The sequence below is a fragment of the Callospermophilus lateralis genome, chromosome 9 (genome assembly GCF_048772815.1).
Source record: "Callospermophilus lateralis isolate mCalLat2 chromosome 9, mCalLat2.hap1, whole genome shotgun sequence".
Classification (NCBI taxonomy): domain Eukaryota; kingdom Metazoa; phylum Chordata; class Mammalia; order Rodentia; family Sciuridae; genus Callospermophilus; species Callospermophilus lateralis.
Genome location: NC_135313.1, coordinates 6,442,888 through 6,460,412, shown reverse-complemented (window position 1 = coordinate 6,460,412; position 17,525 = coordinate 6,442,888). Strand labels below are relative to the sequence as shown.

At 46.3% G+C, this 17,525-nt stretch overlaps 2 protein-coding genes across 4 annotated transcripts in view; both read left to right on the top strand.

Moving 5' to 3' along the window:
• Positions 1 to 6,246, top strand: part of Atg16l1 (autophagy related 16 like 1) — a 37,645-nt gene extending 31,399 nt beyond the window's left edge. For all 3 annotated transcript variants that reach the window (XM_076865609.2, XM_076865608.2, XM_076865606.2), the window contains 5 exons: positions 1 to 106; positions 2,014 to 2,163; positions 2,260 to 2,307; positions 3,051 to 3,152; positions 4,062 to 6,246. In XM_076865609.2, the coding sequence (XP_076721724.1) occupies positions 1 to 106; positions 2,014 to 2,163; positions 2,260 to 2,307; positions 3,051 to 3,152; positions 4,062 to 4,155 (500 nt within the window). In that variant the 3' untranslated portion in view covers positions 4,156 to 6,246. The remainder of the gene's footprint in view (positions 107 to 2,013; positions 2,164 to 2,259; positions 2,308 to 3,050; positions 3,153 to 4,061) is intronic.
• Positions 6,247 to 14,075: 7,829 nt separating this feature from the next.
• Sag (S-antigen visual arrestin) overlaps positions 14,076 to 17,525 on the top strand; it is a 30,387-nt gene continuing 26,937 nt past the window's right edge. Inside the window, exon 1 of the mRNA XM_076865967.2 lies at positions 14,076 to 14,152. Within this exon, the coding sequence (XP_076722082.2) occupies positions 14,087 to 14,152 (66 nt within the window). The 5' untranslated portion in view covers positions 14,076 to 14,086. The remainder of the gene's footprint in view (positions 14,153 to 17,525) is intronic.

Sequence of the window (17,525 nt, the reverse complement as noted above, 5' to 3'; positions counted from 1 at the left end):
GCATAAAGACAGTGTTTGCAGGATCCAGTTGCAATGATATTGTCTGCACAGAGCAGTGCGTAATGAGTGGACATTTTGACAAGAAAATTCGTTTCTGGGATATCCGGTATGTCACCCAAAAACTTGGTGGGGGAGCAGACAAAAGCCTGTATGCGGTAGAGTTATGGGAATGTGTCGTAGGTGGGTTATATTTTTTAAATCTCAGGAAATGGCAGAAATGAGCTCTAGGACACCAATATCTTAACAGTATGCTCTCTCTCTCTCACCGCAGTGTCAGCTGCGCATATACCACGGGTAGGCCCCTTGTTGCAGAGATGACAAGATACCAGCCTGTCTTGGGCCAGTTGAAATAAAATCCAAGGGACAGATACACAAGTCAGTGAGCAGTGTACCAAAGTAGACATGGCTGCCTCTGTCCAAAGATGTTATGATTAGTCTGGAGAATTGAGAGGATAGCTGAGGCAGGAGGATCACGAGTTCAAAGCCAGCCTCAACAACTTAGTGAGACCCTGTCTCTAAATAAAATGTAAAAAGTGGGTGGGGTAGGGATGTGGCTCAGTGGTAGAGTGCCCTGGTTTCAATCCCCTATACCAAAAAAAAAAAAAAAAAAAAGTAAGTGGGCAGGAATTGGAGGGCGTGGGCCACTGGGATTGATAGGGTAATACGAGTTGGGATAAATTTCCATAGGCTGTGTGAGTTGTTTCCAGACCTCTCAATCCTTTTTTTCTCCCCCTATCCTTTTTCATTTTATTTTGAGACAGGGTCTCTCTTTGTTGCCCAGGCTGGCATCTAACTTGCAGTCCTCCTGCTTCAGCCTCCCCAGTAGTTAGGGTTGTGGGTATGAGACACCACACATGGAGTCATTAAGTGTTAAGAAAGGACATGATTACTTCACAAGACTCTAGTAGATTATTTTGGTGTCATTTGTAGAGGTCATGTTGGAATGCAGGGATATCAAAGAGTTGATGAGGACCTGAATCCAAGGCAGTAGAGGGCAAGATATAAAAGGGCATCTGAAGAGAAATTTGACATTGAAATATGGAATTTTTAGAGTTAAATTGGATAGATGTTGCAAGTCTCCTAGTTCACTCCCTAATTCAACTGTTAAAGATTCCAAAGCAGTAGCGCGGTATGCCTCAAGTTACAGATTTAGCAACAATACGAAAAACTTTCTAGTTACAGTAGAAAATAATTCATTAGAAGCTTATAAAAATATCACTGTGGAGCTGGGCTTTGTGTGGCACTTGCCTGTAATCCCAGTGACTTGGGAGGCTAAGGTAGAATTGCAAGTTCAAGGCCAGCCTCTTAGACCCTGTCTCAAAAAGTACTGGGATGTGGCTCAGTGGTAAAGCATCCCTGGGTTCGGTCCCCAGTACAAACAAATCAATCACTATGGAGGGGTCAGGACTTCCCTTGGCTGTGGCCCTGTCTACCCAGGGGGCTGTTCACTGACCTGTGTAGACTAGGGCACAGAGGACAGGGGAAACAGCAACAGAGTGCCTAGGGCAGCTGCCCTAGAGTTGAAGGCCAAGCCAAACTGAATATGGTAAGATGCCAGTAGGAGACTTCCCAGCCCACTAAAGCAAGGTCTGTGCCACACTTATCTAAAAGCAGAAGTTGTCATTAAATGGTACTGATTGGAGCCTGAGGTGCGCTTACTGGTAGAGCATGGATTCAGCGTGCACATGAGGCCTTAGGTTTGATCCCAAACGCCAAAAAGAAAAGAAAAAGTAATACAAATTGGATACTGGCTGATCAGAAATTCTGATTGCCATAAAAATTCTTCCCAGATTCAGAGTTTTAATACTCAAAACTACTAGATAAAATCAACAGAGGAGGCCCAATTGATGGGAAAATAACAAAGTCATCACTCTGAGCCTGAAAACATGTTGATTGCTGTTGGAGCCTGTTGACTTGCAGCACCTTCTCTTCTGTGTGACACAGCATCCTAGTTAAAGTGGAGAAGTTCTGACCTTTCTATGTTAGGTTTCTCAGATTTTTCATCTCCCTTAGGTCAGAGAGTGTGGTTCGAGAAATGGAGCTGTTGGGGAAGATCACTGCCTTGGATCTAAACCCAGAAAGGACTGAACTTCTGAGCTGTTCCCGTGATGACCTGCTGAAAGTCATTGATCTGCGGACCAATGCCATCAAGCAGACGTTCAGGTAACAGAGTTGAGGGGTATCTCAGGACCCTGGCCCTGTCTGCTTCTGTCCCACTAGCTGAGCTTTTGGGGTGACAGTGCCTATTGTTTGTTTCAGTGCACCTGGATTCAAGTGCGGCTCTGACTGGACTAGAGTTGTCTTCAGGTTAGTAGCACTGTCCCAACCCAGCTTGGTTAATCTCAGGTTAGCACATGGGGTTTTCCTGCTTGGGGAAGTAAATAGAGCTGGATTTGTCCAGCGTGTGAACTAGAGCATGCAGGAATGAGCCTGAAGATCATTATGGGGTCACCATCAGTGTCTCTTCCCTTCCTTATGTTTCTTTTGCAGTTGCACAAACTTAAGTGGATTGTGCCCAAAAATAATGGTTGCTTGGTTCTGGGTGGGCCATCAGATTCCCCTTGCATTACCCACCCATTTATTCCAGCCTGTTGGAGAGCTTTTAGGGAATGGCAAGAAAGCCCTAGAAACTTGATGGAACTGAGCTGGCACTTGAGAGATGGCATCTCAAGGTGGTCTCTAGTTGCCCTTTCCTCCTATCTTCTCCCATATACCATGCTACTCCCAATTGTGTGTCCAGGATCATCACCTGTACTCTGGAGAAGCATCTCTACATTTGATGCTTCCTGTTCCTTTTCTACTCTCAACTGAACCATTCAACAAGCAAATTGGGAACTGTCAGCTGTTTGGAGGTTGGCTTTTGGCCTCCCTATGTGTTTCCTGCATCTGATAGATGGCTAGGGACTTGAACCCCCAAGAAGTGATGAGGGTGTCCAGAGGAGTAGTTGCATGCTTGTCTCCTGTGAGGAAGCATTACCTCTTGGGAAGAGGGTCATGGGGATGCTGAGTTGGGATGGGGAGCTAATAACTTTTGTTCTCTGTCTCCTCAGCCCTGATGGCAGTTATGTGGCAGCAGGCTCAGCTGAGGGCTCTCTCTATGTCTGGAGTGTGCTTACAGGGAAAGTGGAGAAGGTTCTTTCAAAACAGCACAGGTATGGCAAACCTGGTCAGCACATACACGCACTTTCCCAAGGTTTGAAAGCAGGATCTGTGACTTCGTTCTAGGGTTCATGTCCTCTTTGAGCTTCAAACTCAGTGGGCCCCTCAAAGGCTGTGGTTGTTGGCCATAGCCGTCAGTACAGCAGACAGAGGAAGTTACTCCAAATGCTCCAAGTAGAGCCATTAAATGGTGGCCATTAGGAAAAGTCGGGGAAACACACCTTTCCTGTCCCCTCTTTCCACTTCTCTCTTCTCCTTACTCTGTTCCTCTCTCTCCCTTTCTTCCTTGAATCGCCTTGTTCCTAAACACTGATTCCCTTCTACCTTATAGGCAGTGCCCAGCTCTTTTTTTTTCTTAGCTTTGTCCCATCCACCCAAGCCCACTTGCTAGTTATAACAGAGACCCCCTGCCAGGTATGATGGCCCCTCTTCCTCTTGCTTCTTCTCATTTTTCTATTAAGCTTTCAAAAACAGGCCTATAATCCCAGCAATACCAGAGGCTGAGGCAAGAGGTCACAAAAAGACCTGGGGATGTAGCTCAGCAGTGAGGTGTCTGAGTTCATGAGTTCAGTCCCTGATATATTAAAAAAAAAAAACAAAAAAAAAACAGCTTTCTCCAGAACGCCTACCCTCTGGCTGTGCAGATCTGCTTGCCCCTCAGAGTCTTACTTTGTCTTCCTGGTTCACTCACAGCTGCTCCCTTAAGCTGAGGCCCAACTGCTAAGGGAGCCAGACTCTGTTTATTCCAGCGCTGTTGTGTACAGTGCAGGGAGACTGTCTCCAGCATTCTTTTGCTGTTAATGAGTCACTGCTTGGGTGGGCACACCTAGACTCAATGCACGGGGTCTGGTTTGTGGCTGACCATGGCCCTAATCCCAGTGCTCTCTGGTCTCTCCATGAAGCTCCTCCATCAACGCGGTGGCATGGTCTCCCTCCGGTGTTCATGTTGTCAGTGTGGACAAAAGCAGCAAAGCTGTGCTGTGGGCACAACCTTGATGGCGTTTAGGAGAGGCGCAGAGACTCACACAGCCCTGTCCTGTGGGCACAAGTCCTTCCCAAGAAGAGCTCAAGCCATGTGGCACGGTGGCATTCCTTGGATGGGAATACTGAAAATATTGACTCAGCTCTCTTATGGCCTGGAAGAACCAACACTGAAACAGCCTGACCCTGCAAGTCACCTGGCCGAGGTTTGGGCTCTTGTCCTGTTGGGGTGGGAAACACTACTAGCTCTGATCTTCCATACCTCATTGGGGAGCACAGGGTCCTCACTGGGTCTCCTCACTGGATGACAGTGCCAATGACACCCCACATGTCTGGGTTGGTTCCCAGCTGTGCTTCTCCCATCCTTCCAGTGTCGTTTCTACCTGATGCATACCCCTCGCCTGGAGGTCCTTTGCCCAGTGGACTTGCTCTAAGCATTGGCTTAGAGGAAACCCCAAACACGGGGTCTGGGGTTGTCACAGGGCTCTTGTGATCTCGTCTTATTACTGCTGAAACTTGAGGTCTCTTGACTGGTCTTCAGAACCTTGACTCCCTTCCCCTCAGTTCTTCTGCGTATCTACTTTTTGGTCAAGGAATGAATATAAATTTGGTTAAAAATCTTTTTGAGATAGGCAAGGACATGTGCCAACCTTTTCCAGTGAGACGGGTTTGTGGCAGAGTTGAAGAATGTGCTCCTGTATCACTCTACAGATGCCCAGAAGGTGGGTGCTTGCCACGTTCACACTGATGACAAAGAATTTAAGACCTCTGATGTATTTGCTCCGAAGCTGGTGGTGGTGACTCCAGCCACTGCCCTCTGCCAGTCCTGCCTGCGCTGACTTCAGAGCTCAGTGCACGAAGCCCAGTCTGGGGAGCATGGCAGTGTCGTGTTCCCTGTTGGGCCATGATGAAGGCTGGGACATTCATCCTTACCATTTTACCTGTGTAAGATTTTAGTTCTGGTCTGGGTGTCCAGAACACCATGTTTTTATCACATTTTAATTTGCACTTTATTATTATTATTTTTTTTTCCTTCTACACTTGTTCTCTGGACAGTTAGGGACACGAGTGCCAGAGCAGGAGAAAGGAGTGAGGCATCTTTGCTCTGACAGGGACATCGTCTCCATTCTTCATCCTTTTCCTGCTTGCGTCTTCCTTTTCGGTTTGCCATTCAGAGAACTTGCATTGAGGGGAGTGGAAATTCACAGCCGGGCACATCTTTTATTTATTTATGTATGTTGCCCAACAGAACTTGATTGTAAATTAAAAAAAAAAAAAAAAAAACTGTTATCTTTTCAAATTGACTGGTTTTTCTGGTATTTATTCTTTGTAAATAATGGATAGTACTTTGCCGCTATGTTTTCTTGTTCATCACATCACCTCATCCCACAGATCATCACTCCATATAAAGCATCAATATTCCCGTTTCACATCCTGTGCAAATCTTAACTGACCTGGGTGAGTTTCTTCAGAACTTCATCATTTCTGGTATAGGAGCCGAACATCCTGATCCTCCTGCAGGACACCTTTGTCCACAGGGTGTGTGACCTGATGTATCTCCTTTGGGCCTTGAACTGAAGAGGCATGAACTGGGCCTCTAGAGTGACTTATCTGTGGCACCTCAGATACCTAACATGCAGGAAGAGCCAACATATGATGTCACCACTCTGAAGGGACACTCAGACAACGTGCATAGGCTTAGCCCCAAAACCTAATCTGGTTCCCACAATCGGGGCTGAAACAGCCAGCCTTACAAAGTTGAATGAGCCCTTGCATTTATTTTCAGAGAGGAAAGTGATTCTGAAAATAGGCCTCTAATAAGCATCGCAGTTTCCTCAGATGACCTTGTTTTTGAGAACTTTGAGGGAAACAGGCAGGGCTGCATTCTGTTTTTCTGTTTGAGCTCCATCCCAGTCCTTTAACTGCCACAGCTGACATAAAAGTGTGGGGTCACACAGCACTATGGAAAGCAGCTTTTGTTCACCCCGCAGCCTCTGCCTCAGTGCCTGAGGTCTCCTGGTGCCCTCCCACTGCTGCTGTTTCCTCTAGTCCAGGGACCATGCAGAGACATTCCCAGATAATTCCCACGTGCCATCAGCATTCACAGCTGGTTGACTGCTTCCTGGATGTTTGAGCCAGAGTGTCCGTTGTTTGTAAGTGGCTCCTGCTACAAGACTTGTTTTGGTCCAGACATTAACATGTTTTGAAAGCTGAGGATTAAAGTTTTCTATGGCTTTATGTTCCCAGATTTCTCATATATGTTTGTGTGATGCTGGTGATTAAACTTATGGCCTTGCACATACAAGGCTCTGCCACTGAGCTGCATCCCCATTCCCTGACAATTTTAAACATACTGTGTATGTGCTGCTCCTTGTCATGTATGCTACAAAGTCCCTTTTGCATCTCCCCCATCGGGGCACATGGAATTTTGTATGGACACTGGAATAAATAAATGGTTGGAGACCCGTCAGCTGGGAGAGGCAAGGGCAGGTCACCTGGAAACCCCAGATTGCAGTGCACCAGGACATGCAGAACTACTCTCCTGGCTTGTCATATGTCCTCTGTCACAAATATAAAGTTGCATGGCCAAGCAAGAGATCCTCATCCTAGAGGGGTGTGTGTGTGTGTAGTGTTGTTTGGCGTGGGGTGGGAGGAGTGCTGGGTTTTTGTTTTGTTTTGGTACCAGGAATTTAACCCAGAGGTAGTTAATCACTGAGCCACATCCCCAGTCCCCCCTCCCTGCCCCCCTTTTTTTTGTGACAGGACCTCAGTATTTTTCTGAGGCTGACTTTGGATTTAGCAATCCTGCCTCATCCTCCCACTGAGATTGCTGGGATTACAGGTGTGTACCACCATACCCAGCATACTCTGACCAGACTTCTGACTCTCAGGTGGGCATGCTAGTGCTGGTCTGCCACCAAGGCCCCAGGGGATGCAGAAGTGAGTCTTTTGGAAGGATAGACTGAGCTGGCTGTGCCCCTCTACATTGACTTCAGTGTCCCACTTCAGTGTGCCCCATGTATACTAAGAAGCACTTTCATCTAATAAACCTCAGAAATCCCGAGTAAAGTGAAGCATACCTGTATTTACATTGTTACCTGGGGCTGGTGCTACGTGCCCGTAAGGTGGGCAGCTGCCTCACTCCAGCGAAGTGTGATTCTCTGGTGGCCTCGGGGAGCCATGACTTGTTACCCTTCTCTGCTGATTTCTGTTTGTGTCTCTAAATCCTCCGTGGCCTGTTCATTGTAGATACAGTCCTCTACTTGGCTGTGATTATACCTGTGTCCCTCAAGCCCTCCTCCACTTCAGTGACTCTTCCCCCGGGCCATACTGCTTTCAATCTAATAACCCTAGATTGGCAAGTGTGTCCAGTGAGAATCAGGACAGATCCAGAACCTCGGGAGGCATGTGGTTTTGTGAGGAGCTAAGCCTGCTGTACCCATCAGTCTTCTTTTATTGGGTTGGTGGTACTGGGGATTGAACTCAAGGGCATTCAACCACCAAGCTACATCCCCACCATGGCATTTTACCCCCAAGTCTGCCCACATCCCACACTTAAGGACATGAGCTGACCTTGAACTTCTGATCCTTCTTAGTCTCCCAAGTCTTGATTACAGGTGTATGCCACCACACCTAGCTAAAACAACCATTGTTCTGGGAGTCAGCTGGCCTGTTGGGGATAAATGGTTTGGAAGGCATCCACACCAACCTGGCTGTTGATGTTAAGGGTAGCTGTGGAACCGATATGACACAGCAAGAAAGCATCAGTGTGTCAGCATTTGTCTTGGGTGTCACTGGCACCAAACCCAGTGTGGGGTACCAAGAGGAATCATGGCACCATCTCAGCAGTCAGCCACAGTGATCTACATTCTGCTTTCCAATCACTTGTCTTTTTGTTGTTAATGTCCCACCCCAGGTTTGGTTGACTTTCCTCCATAAGCATAATTTTCTATCTTGAGTGGGAAACATTAGCCCTACACATTCCTATATGTTGAACTTTGGGCAGATTTGCTCTGACCCTGGGACACAAGGAGAGCTGTGCATTTGTCCTTAAGCTTGCTTTTATCACAAAACTGGATGAGGAGAGGACAGAGGGTATGCTGTGGAGTTTTAAACAACAGTGGGGTCAGAAGTCCTGTGGCCCCCAGGGCTACACACTCCTAGGAGACAGGGACCACCATAAAGTTTTTATTTAGTAATAGAATTGAATCAGTGAATAACAACAGACCCACCATAGCTGAAAGGAAAATAGGAGGTTAACCCCAAGAGTAGCGGCGGGCTGTATCTCAGTGGTAGAGCATTCCCCTAGTATGTGCAAGCCCAGGGTTGGATTCCCAGCTCCACAAAATTTAAGCAAGAAAAGGAAGAATGGTAAGTATGGGTTTGTAGAAATTTTGCTCTATTCATACATGTGTATGTACTGGGTCATAATGTTGAAAGTGTATTTTTTATTGTTTTTATGTATATATTGAGTTGAGAGTCACATACCAAACCATTTTAAAGTGAACAATGTATTCATGATGTTCTGTGACCACCACCTCTAATTCCAACCAATAATGGGTATCTGTATTTTTCAATCTTTTTTTTTCATTTATAAGCAGTGATATAAAGAAAAGTGGGGATCTGCACTCAGAAAAGGCCTATCTGCCTAATTTGGGGCACCTTCTCGGGGGGGGGGGGTGTACAATCCTTAAGCCTGTCCACAGATTCTGTTGAGATGGCCTTGTCATCTCGGAACCCATTCATGTTGGGACCCCTTGGACAACACTGCAGAGAGAAGTAGCACCTGGCAGAGGTCAGCCTCCCGCTGGGGGGACAGGGGAAGTCCTGGTCAGGATCTCTGCTCCACACCACAGAGGGCTTCTCTGCCTTAAGGGACTCACCTATACCTTCCATGAATCTTCCCAAGACAGAGCAGGCCCTGGGGTACTGGGTTACAGATGAAGGAAAGGAAGTAGCGGTGGGACCCAGCTGCCCTGCAGGTCACAGGGGCTCATCAGTGGCCATGCAGCCCAGGACTCCAGGCTAAGACTAACTCTACAATCTGCCATTATTACATGGAAAGTAGAGAGTTAAATACCATTCCCAGCATGTCGCCTAGAGAGTGATGGTCCTGATTTCCCAATACTGAGGAGCATTCACCTTGCTGGGGGGTTACAGAGGAGATCCAGGTAAGGGCTGGAAAACAAAGTGAAGGTCCCACTACCTTGACGGCCCCTGGGATTGCATTTATGATTTTAGATATTAGCCCAGCCCCAAACAGCCCCCTGTTCTTTAGATGGATGGACCAAGAGATACGTGTTGGAATCAACATGGTGGCCTTTACAAGCTCCAATTCCCTGGCACGCTTCACCAATACCAGGTGTTCTCTGCTCAGAAAAACTAAGGCAATGAGGACATGATTTTCATTTGGGGGTTGATGTTTAGCAGAGTGTGCCCATTTTCCTTGAGCATGTATCCTAATAAGCCCTTAAGATGACAAGCTAACCCCAAAGCCCATAAGCTGCTTAGCTGAGTATCCCCACTACCCGCCGCCCCTGCCCTGTGAGCTGCAGCTGTGGGAGATGAAGCCCAAGCTTGAAGATTCATGTCACCATAGAATACTCCATAGAAATAAGTATTGCTGCGGGCAGTGCTTCTCCAGCTTTGGGAATTCATAGCCCAGTGAACTTCAAAAAGAAATCTAGGGGAAGGTTGCCAGCTTTGTATTTTTGCCAAGTAAGGACATTTTTCTAAATGACTGTGTTCTCCCGCTATTTTCTAAAAAGGACTTTTTGTCCTTCCACTTAGGACCTGCATTTTGAAATATTATGGCTAAAGTGTCATGATGTTCCATTTACTTTCAAGTGGTTAAAAAGGAAAAAGAGTACAGCTGGACATAGACACATAAAGTTGTTAGTTGTCAAGTCTCAGTGTTGACCGAGCAGGTGTTTATTGTATCTTTTTCTTTGAGTTCTAAAATTTCATAATAAAATACTAGAATGCAGAATCAATAACAGAAGGCAGATCTGTTTGCCAAGGGCTGCAGGGTCAGTGGAAGGGTTGATGGAAGTGAGTATCAGGTCCCTTTGGGAGTGATGGGCTAATGATCTCATGATCTTAAGATAAGGAGCATCTTTTATATTGAATACGTTGGCTCTTCAAAAAAAACTCACAAGAGCCAGAACAGTGGCTCATACCTGTAATCTCAGTCACTAGGGAGGCTGAGGCAGGAGGGTGGCAAATTCAAGACTAACCTCAGCAAACTAGCAAAGCCCTATCTCAAAAAAAAAAAAAAAAAAAAAAGAGGGTTGGGGATGTGGCTCGGTAGTAAAGTGCCCCTGAGTTCAATCTTCAGTACCAAAAACAAACAAAAAAAAATTCCATGAGTGCCCTCATTTTTCTCATTTCTCCCCCAAGAAAATAAAAATTCATCACAGACCAGGGGTTGGGAATAACATTTCCAAAAAAGAGTAAGAGCAGAGTGCTTACCAAGCCTGTGTGAGGCTTGCGGGTTCCTTCCCCAAGTAGCACACACACAAGATTTCTTCAGGATGAACCCAACTACTATGTGTAACTATGTAATAAAAGATTATTTATTTTTGTGTGTTCCTGGGGATTGAACTCAGGGCCTCATGCATGTTAGGCAGATACTCTACCACTGAGCCACATCCCCAAACCTTAATTAATTAATTAAAAAGGCAGGACTAGTTGGGTTAGGTGGCATGTGCCTGAAATCCTAGCGGCTCAGGAGGCTGAGGCAGGAGGATCACGAGTTGAAAGCCAGCCTCAGCAAAAACGAGGACTAAGACTCTGTCTGTAAATAAAATACAAAGTAGGGCTGGGGATGTGAGTCAGTGGTTGAGTTCAATCCCCAGCACTCCCCTACAATATGCAGGACTAATACAATCAGAGTTTCTCAGATGGCATTTTTCTTGTATTATTCCTTTTTATGTGTGTGGGTTTTTTTTGTTGTTTTGCTTAAAATTTTTTTTACTTGTTCTTTTTAGTTACGTATGACAGTAGAATGTATTTTGACATACTACATGGAATATAAATTTCCATTCTTGTGGTTGTACATGATGTGGAGTTTCACTGGTTGTATATTCATATTCATATATGAACATAGGAAAGTTATGTCTGATTCAGTCCACTGTCTTTCCTATTTTTAATATGTATTTATATGTGTATATATATATACATATACATACACACATATATAAATATATATATATATATTTTAATTTTTTTTTAACTGGGGATTGAACTCAGGGGTACTTGACCATTGAACCACATACCCAGCCCTGTTTATTATATTTTATTTAGAGACAATGTCTCACTGAGTTGCTTAGAACCTCACTTTTGCTGAAGCTGGCTTTGAACTCACAATCCTCTTGCCTCAGTCTCCTTGAGCTTCTGGGATTACAGCTGTGCGCCACTGTGCCCAGCTGTTCAAAGTATATTGAAGTCCCTATTCTACATGCAGGAGACAGAATGGGTACAAAATGGTCAGAAATCTCTCTGCATTCCTGGAACTTACATTCCAGTAAGGAGGGGCAATGAACAATAAGCCAGGTAAACCAGAAAACCACCTTGTATATTGGATGACAATAAATGCTATCCAGTAGCATAATAAAGTGTAGTAAAAGAGAAATTTGGGGTGAATTGAGTTGGTTTGCAATGGGATAGATAATAAACAGGGCAAAGTGCAAGTAAAGACAAAGGAATGAAGGGAGTAAGTCATGTGCCTGTCTGTGGAAAAAGGAAACTGCAAGTGCAAAGGCCCTGCAGGTTTAAACTTCAGGTTTAAAGAAAAGCAGAGAGGCCAGTGTACTAGAACAAGGGCGATGGAGAGACTGGTGAGGAATGAGATCAGAGGTACTGGAGTGGGGTGGGGAATTCATGTAGGATTTAGATGGCATTTAGATTTAAATGGGAAGCCACCAGAGTGTTTGGGTGGATGCTAATACTCCAAAGTCACAATAGGCCTCTGCTTATACTTGCTTCATTCCTGGACACCAGGTCAAGTTTACTACATAAGTATGTGTTTTGGTTTGGATGTGAGGTGTCCCCCAAACCTTCTGTATTAATGCAGGAATGTTTAGAGGTGAATGATTGGACTTTGAGAACTGGAACCTAATCACTCCATCCTAGTTTGGATGATCTGGGCAGTAACTATTGGGGTGGGGGGGATGTCATGCCCTGGAAGAGGACATCTTCCCTGTGGCCTCTAGCCGAGTCCTGGAGGTCGGGAGGGCTTCCCTGAGTAAGTGATTCCTGGTCAAAATCTGAAGGGTAAGAAAAGAATAAAGTGCAGAGAAGAGAGAATTGTCTTGGGAAAAAAGGGCAGTTGCCTGGAGCAGTGGGGGACAACTCTGTTGGACCAGGTGGAGGCTGGAGCTGCTCTAAACTTTGCCTGAGAGCAGTGGGACATCCTCAGTGGCAGGTGACAGGTCAGGGCTGGGAAGGCCCCTTGCTCGGTGTGGAGAAGGCCTGAATGGTAGGAATGGATGTCATCAGATGGCATAGTCATTAAGGTCTCTGGAAGCCAAAGTGGCAGTGTGGAGCCCCTGCAGGTGCTGGGCTGGGAAGATGTGGGCAGAGATGCAGGGGAAGACAAACAGGACCCCTGGTGTAATCAGCAGGACCCCCGCTGGAGGAGAGGGCCTGAGTCAGTGTGGCCAGCACAACACCAGGTTCACCTTGACCTTTCCCCTTGACCTTTCCGTTTACATAATGCCTGCTGAGTTAATCATATTTGTCATTGCACTTGAAAATCTTGTCTTGATGATGCTGAGGAGCAAAGGGATAAGCAGTCTATTTTCAGAATCCAAAGAGGTTTAGGATAAAAAGTAGCTTTCAGTTTGCTGCTGTTCTTCCCACTGTGAGCTGTACAGCAATGCAGCCGCAGGACCCCTGTGAGGAGATGGGGCCTCAGCTAATGCTTAGAATTGCTGATGCTGCGGTTTGCCATCTCAACCTAATCCAATTTCCACTCTGCTCCTTAAATGGGATTTGGCTTTTAGACACTGAGACCTGGGTGCTGGGCATCCTCACCAGATCCCCTACAAATTCCCCACTCACATCAGCCAGGGGCTGGCCTGTGACTCGCAGGGTCATCTGGTAGGACAGCACCAGCTGGCTCAAGCAGAGGGTGGCTGCCCATCGTGCCAGGACATAGGGACCCTCTCCTGACTCCTTCAGGCATCCCATCTTGTTGGTGATAAATCGCAAGGTATGTGACCACCACAACCCAAGCCTTCTCAGAACCCCTGGGCAGGCACAGGGAGAAGCAAGGAAGGGCATTTTTACCTAGATTGTCCCAGTGTGGTTTCCACAGGCTTTTGCTTGTGAAGGAGACTTGGAGAGCATTGAACTCCAGACCACTATGATGGCCTCTGGAACAGGTGGCAGACTGTGGGACAAGGCAAGTCCTGCCTGCTAGCAACCACTGGGTGGGACTTTGGGAATTTTTTCATATGTCCTTGAAAACTGCTTTTATGAAGTGGTTCTGTGGTGGATTTCAAGAACCTTTTCTATTTATTTGCTATAAGACACAGTCATGATAGAATTTTAGATTCAACCTGGCTAAGTGTAACGACACCAAAGATCAATCGGAAAAGCAAAACTTTCTCACTGGAATCTAGCTGCACTTCCTAGTGAGCTATCAAGAAATGTTTAAGGCTTACCAAGAAAAGTAAAACCCACTTAAACACACACACACACACACACACACACACACACACACGCCCCCTACAATGAAATATAAACTAAGCAAAGACCTTATTTTGCCAGGCCTAGGTGTGGGAGCAGGTAGAGGAAATGTCCAGTGGATATGAGCATCTCATGAGTAGGTTGTCCAATCAGGATGTTCCTGAGTGTCTGGTCAGGAGTGTTTTACCTTTTCCCAGCCCTCCAGCACCTGACGCACAGCCCAAGGTGGAAGGAATTGCCAGCAATACACAACATGGCAGCCAGTGCTAAGACCAGTAAGTCCCATGTCATCTTCAAGAAGGTCTCCCGGGACAAATCGGTAAGTGGCACAGAAGTGAGTGACTTCATGGAAATTACTATAAAGTAATAATAAATGGAGATTTTCTGAATGTAGATACGATCAACAGCAAAACTCTGTGTGGTGCAGGGAAGCTCCATGGCTATTTTCCATCTCTGCCCAGGATGGTCAGTCGAGGGGACTCACAGGAAGGAGTGAAGTGCAGAAACACAGCTTCTCTCCAGCCTCACTGGGACTTCAGGCCTGCCACCTCCATGTTCTAATATCACTCTCCACAGCATTACCCCAACTTCACTGCTTTTCCTGGCCATCCTTGAACCCATGACTTACCATCTCAAACACTGTTTAGTCAATACCTGAACTCCCATGGCCCTTGATCAGTCATGTCACCTGCCTGGGAGAGTCCAGACTGTGGATGAATGTGAAGTGTTCCTTATTTGCATCTGTTCCACAACCACTAATCACATCCCAGCTGGGTGTGGAAAAGGCCCCTTTTGCTCCCATTCCACCATTCTCCACTGTGGCTGACAGCCACCAATAACCTGGCCTACTTAGCAGAGATGATGCCCTTAAGAGGCCCATTGGATGGTCTAAGTGTTCCCATGAACTTCCTGTCATGGGAACCTGATGGAGGGCCCCAACCCAGCCTCTGAATGGGCTCCTTCTGGGTCAGCAACCTAACTCAGCAATGTTCAATGCAAGTAATATATGTAATTATAATACTCTAGTAGCCACATTAAAAAATTAAGAGGAACTGGGTGTGGTGGTGCATGCCTTTAATCCCAGCAGCTTGGGAGGCTGAGGCAGGATGATTGTGACCCTGGTCAAAATAAAAAATAAAATAAAAAGGACTGGGAATGTGGCTCAGTGGTTAAGCACCCATGGGTTCAATCTGTGGTACCAAAAAAAAAAAGGAAAAGAAAAACCTAAGAGAAATTGAGAATTTATTACTTTTTTTGCAGGGGCAGAAGTGGTACCAGGGATTGAGCTCAGGAGCATTCAATCACTGAACCACATCCGCAGCCCTATTTCATATTTAGAAACAGGATCTCATTGAGTTGCTTAGTGCCTCATTTTGCTCAGGCTAGCTTTGAACTAGTGATTCTCCTGCCTCAGCCTCCTGAGCTGCTGGATTATAGGCTTGTACCGCTGCGCCTGGCTGAATTTAATACTTTTAATACTCTTCATTTCACCCAATATATCCAAAGAACTATCATTTCAACACATAAACAATATAAAATTACCAACAATGTATTTTATATTCTTTGCTAAGATGTTGAAATGTGTCATGTGTCTTACATTTGCAGCAAAGGTCAATTGCAATGGCTGTATCACAGATGACCAGAAGCCACCTGGATCTACTGGCTGCTGAACTGGACACTGTGAATCTAGCTCCTTCTATCTGATTTCTGCCACCCACACTGGGCTTGACAGAAACTCTTCAGTGCTTATTGTGCCCACAGCCTTGTCCTGCCTTCTCCTCTCCCAGTTCATTGCCTTCAATAAGTACTCCAATTCTTAGGGGTGATCACTTGGGTGCCCTTCAAATTTTGATCCACCAAACTCTTTCCCTATTTGTGTCCGTCTCTGATCTCAGCTTCTGGCAGGACAGGAAAGAAACCACGTCTCTAGTTTTCCTTGTCATTTTCCCACTTTCCCCTCCTCATACTTACGTAAAATCCTTTGGATTAAGAAATTAAGTTTTCTGTTGGTAGCCACACGGGGGAAAAAGAGAATTGTTAAATTAATATTGCACGTGTTAGGATCATTTCATTGAAACCCAGGGGGGAAGTAGCAGTGACCTCAAAAGGAAGCACTGAAGGGAAGGGGAGGGACGAGAGCAGGTAGAGGAGTGGGGTAACATGATGTGAGACTGTAGCAATCTGCTGGGTGCCCACACCATGGCCATGCGCCCCTTCTTCCTGGGTAAAAATTGCCAATGGTCTTCAGGGCTAGAGGCAGTCCCAGGGGATGAATCTTGATTGTTCTGATCTAATTCTAACCATCTCATTCCATTGGCGCTTTGTTGGTTTAGAGTAGTCAGGTGACTGAGTTTCAACCAATGAAGATGAGAGGGGAGTCTGCTGAAGAGACCCTGGGAAAGATTTCCTGGCTCTTTTTAAGAGACTCCAAGAAGGGCTGGGGACCCAGCTCCCTCCCCTGTGCTCTCCAATCCTCCCTCCTCCCAGCCACGAACAGGCTTCCTCCCCGGCTGCCCTTGATCACTCACTGTCCTGCCAATATGATCTTGGTCTAGGACGCCCCCTGTAAGACAGGCTCATTCTCACAGAGTTTCGAGAATGAAACCAAAGAGCACCTTCAGGGTGGACACCTGATTTTTTTGGGGGGGTGGGTACTGGGAACTGAACCCATAGGGCTTCACCACTGAGTCACATCCCCAGCCCTTTTTATTTATTTGTTTGTTTATTTTGAGAAAGGGTCTCACTAGGTTGTTTAGGGTGTGGCTGAGTTGCTGAGGCTGGCTTTGAACTTGTCCTCTTGCCTCAGCCTTCCCAGTTGTTGGGGTTACAGGCATGCACTACTGGGCTAGACTCTTTATAGAGTCTTTAGGCTCAGATCTTTTTTTTTGAGTTGTAGTTGGACACAATACCTTTATTCAGCTTATTTATTTATTTATTTATTATGTGGTGCTGAGGATCAAACCCAGGGCCTCGCAGGTGCTGGGTGAGCTCTCTACCACTGAGCCTCAGCCCCAGCCCAAGGCTCAGATCTCAAGAGCCTTTTCTGGCATTACCCCCATTTGGTGGCCATTTACCACAGAGGAAGGCCTGGCAGTTCCAGAAGCAACCTCTTCTTTGGGCCTTGCAATGTTGGTCTATTTTGCCGAGATAGCCACATTCACCATCACTATCACTGGGCTGTGCTGTCTGTCCTTCAGCGTCCCAGCAGGTAGAGCCTCCTCTGAAAGGAAGAGCTTCACTCTCTTCTCCCCTCCTCTCCCCTCCCCCTACCTCTGCACTGGCACTTGGCCCAAACAGAAGGACAGGGACCTGGAGGGTCTTTATCCCCAGTGCCAGCAGCGCAGGTAGGGCTTCCATAACCAAGCATGTGGTAAGAGTGAAAGAAGAGATCACCTCATTCATGGAGCTTAAAGTGCTTCACACTGGAGCTGGGGGTTCCTACTGAATCTTCTCTGCAAACAATAGTGCTTTCAACATCAGTCATGCTAGTAACCTCAAAGGCATAGGGACCTACTTCTGATACACTGCAGAGGAAATGTACAGCACAAGACTCAATGCCAAGGAAAATGATCTAGATGTTCTTGGAAGTGAAAATCTGCATTGGAGAGGCTCAGGGAGGGGAACACGCGCTCACCCCATGATGCGCTGGCATCGCTCCCCAGCTCTCTGTGCATCAGAGGTTGAAGTAGGTC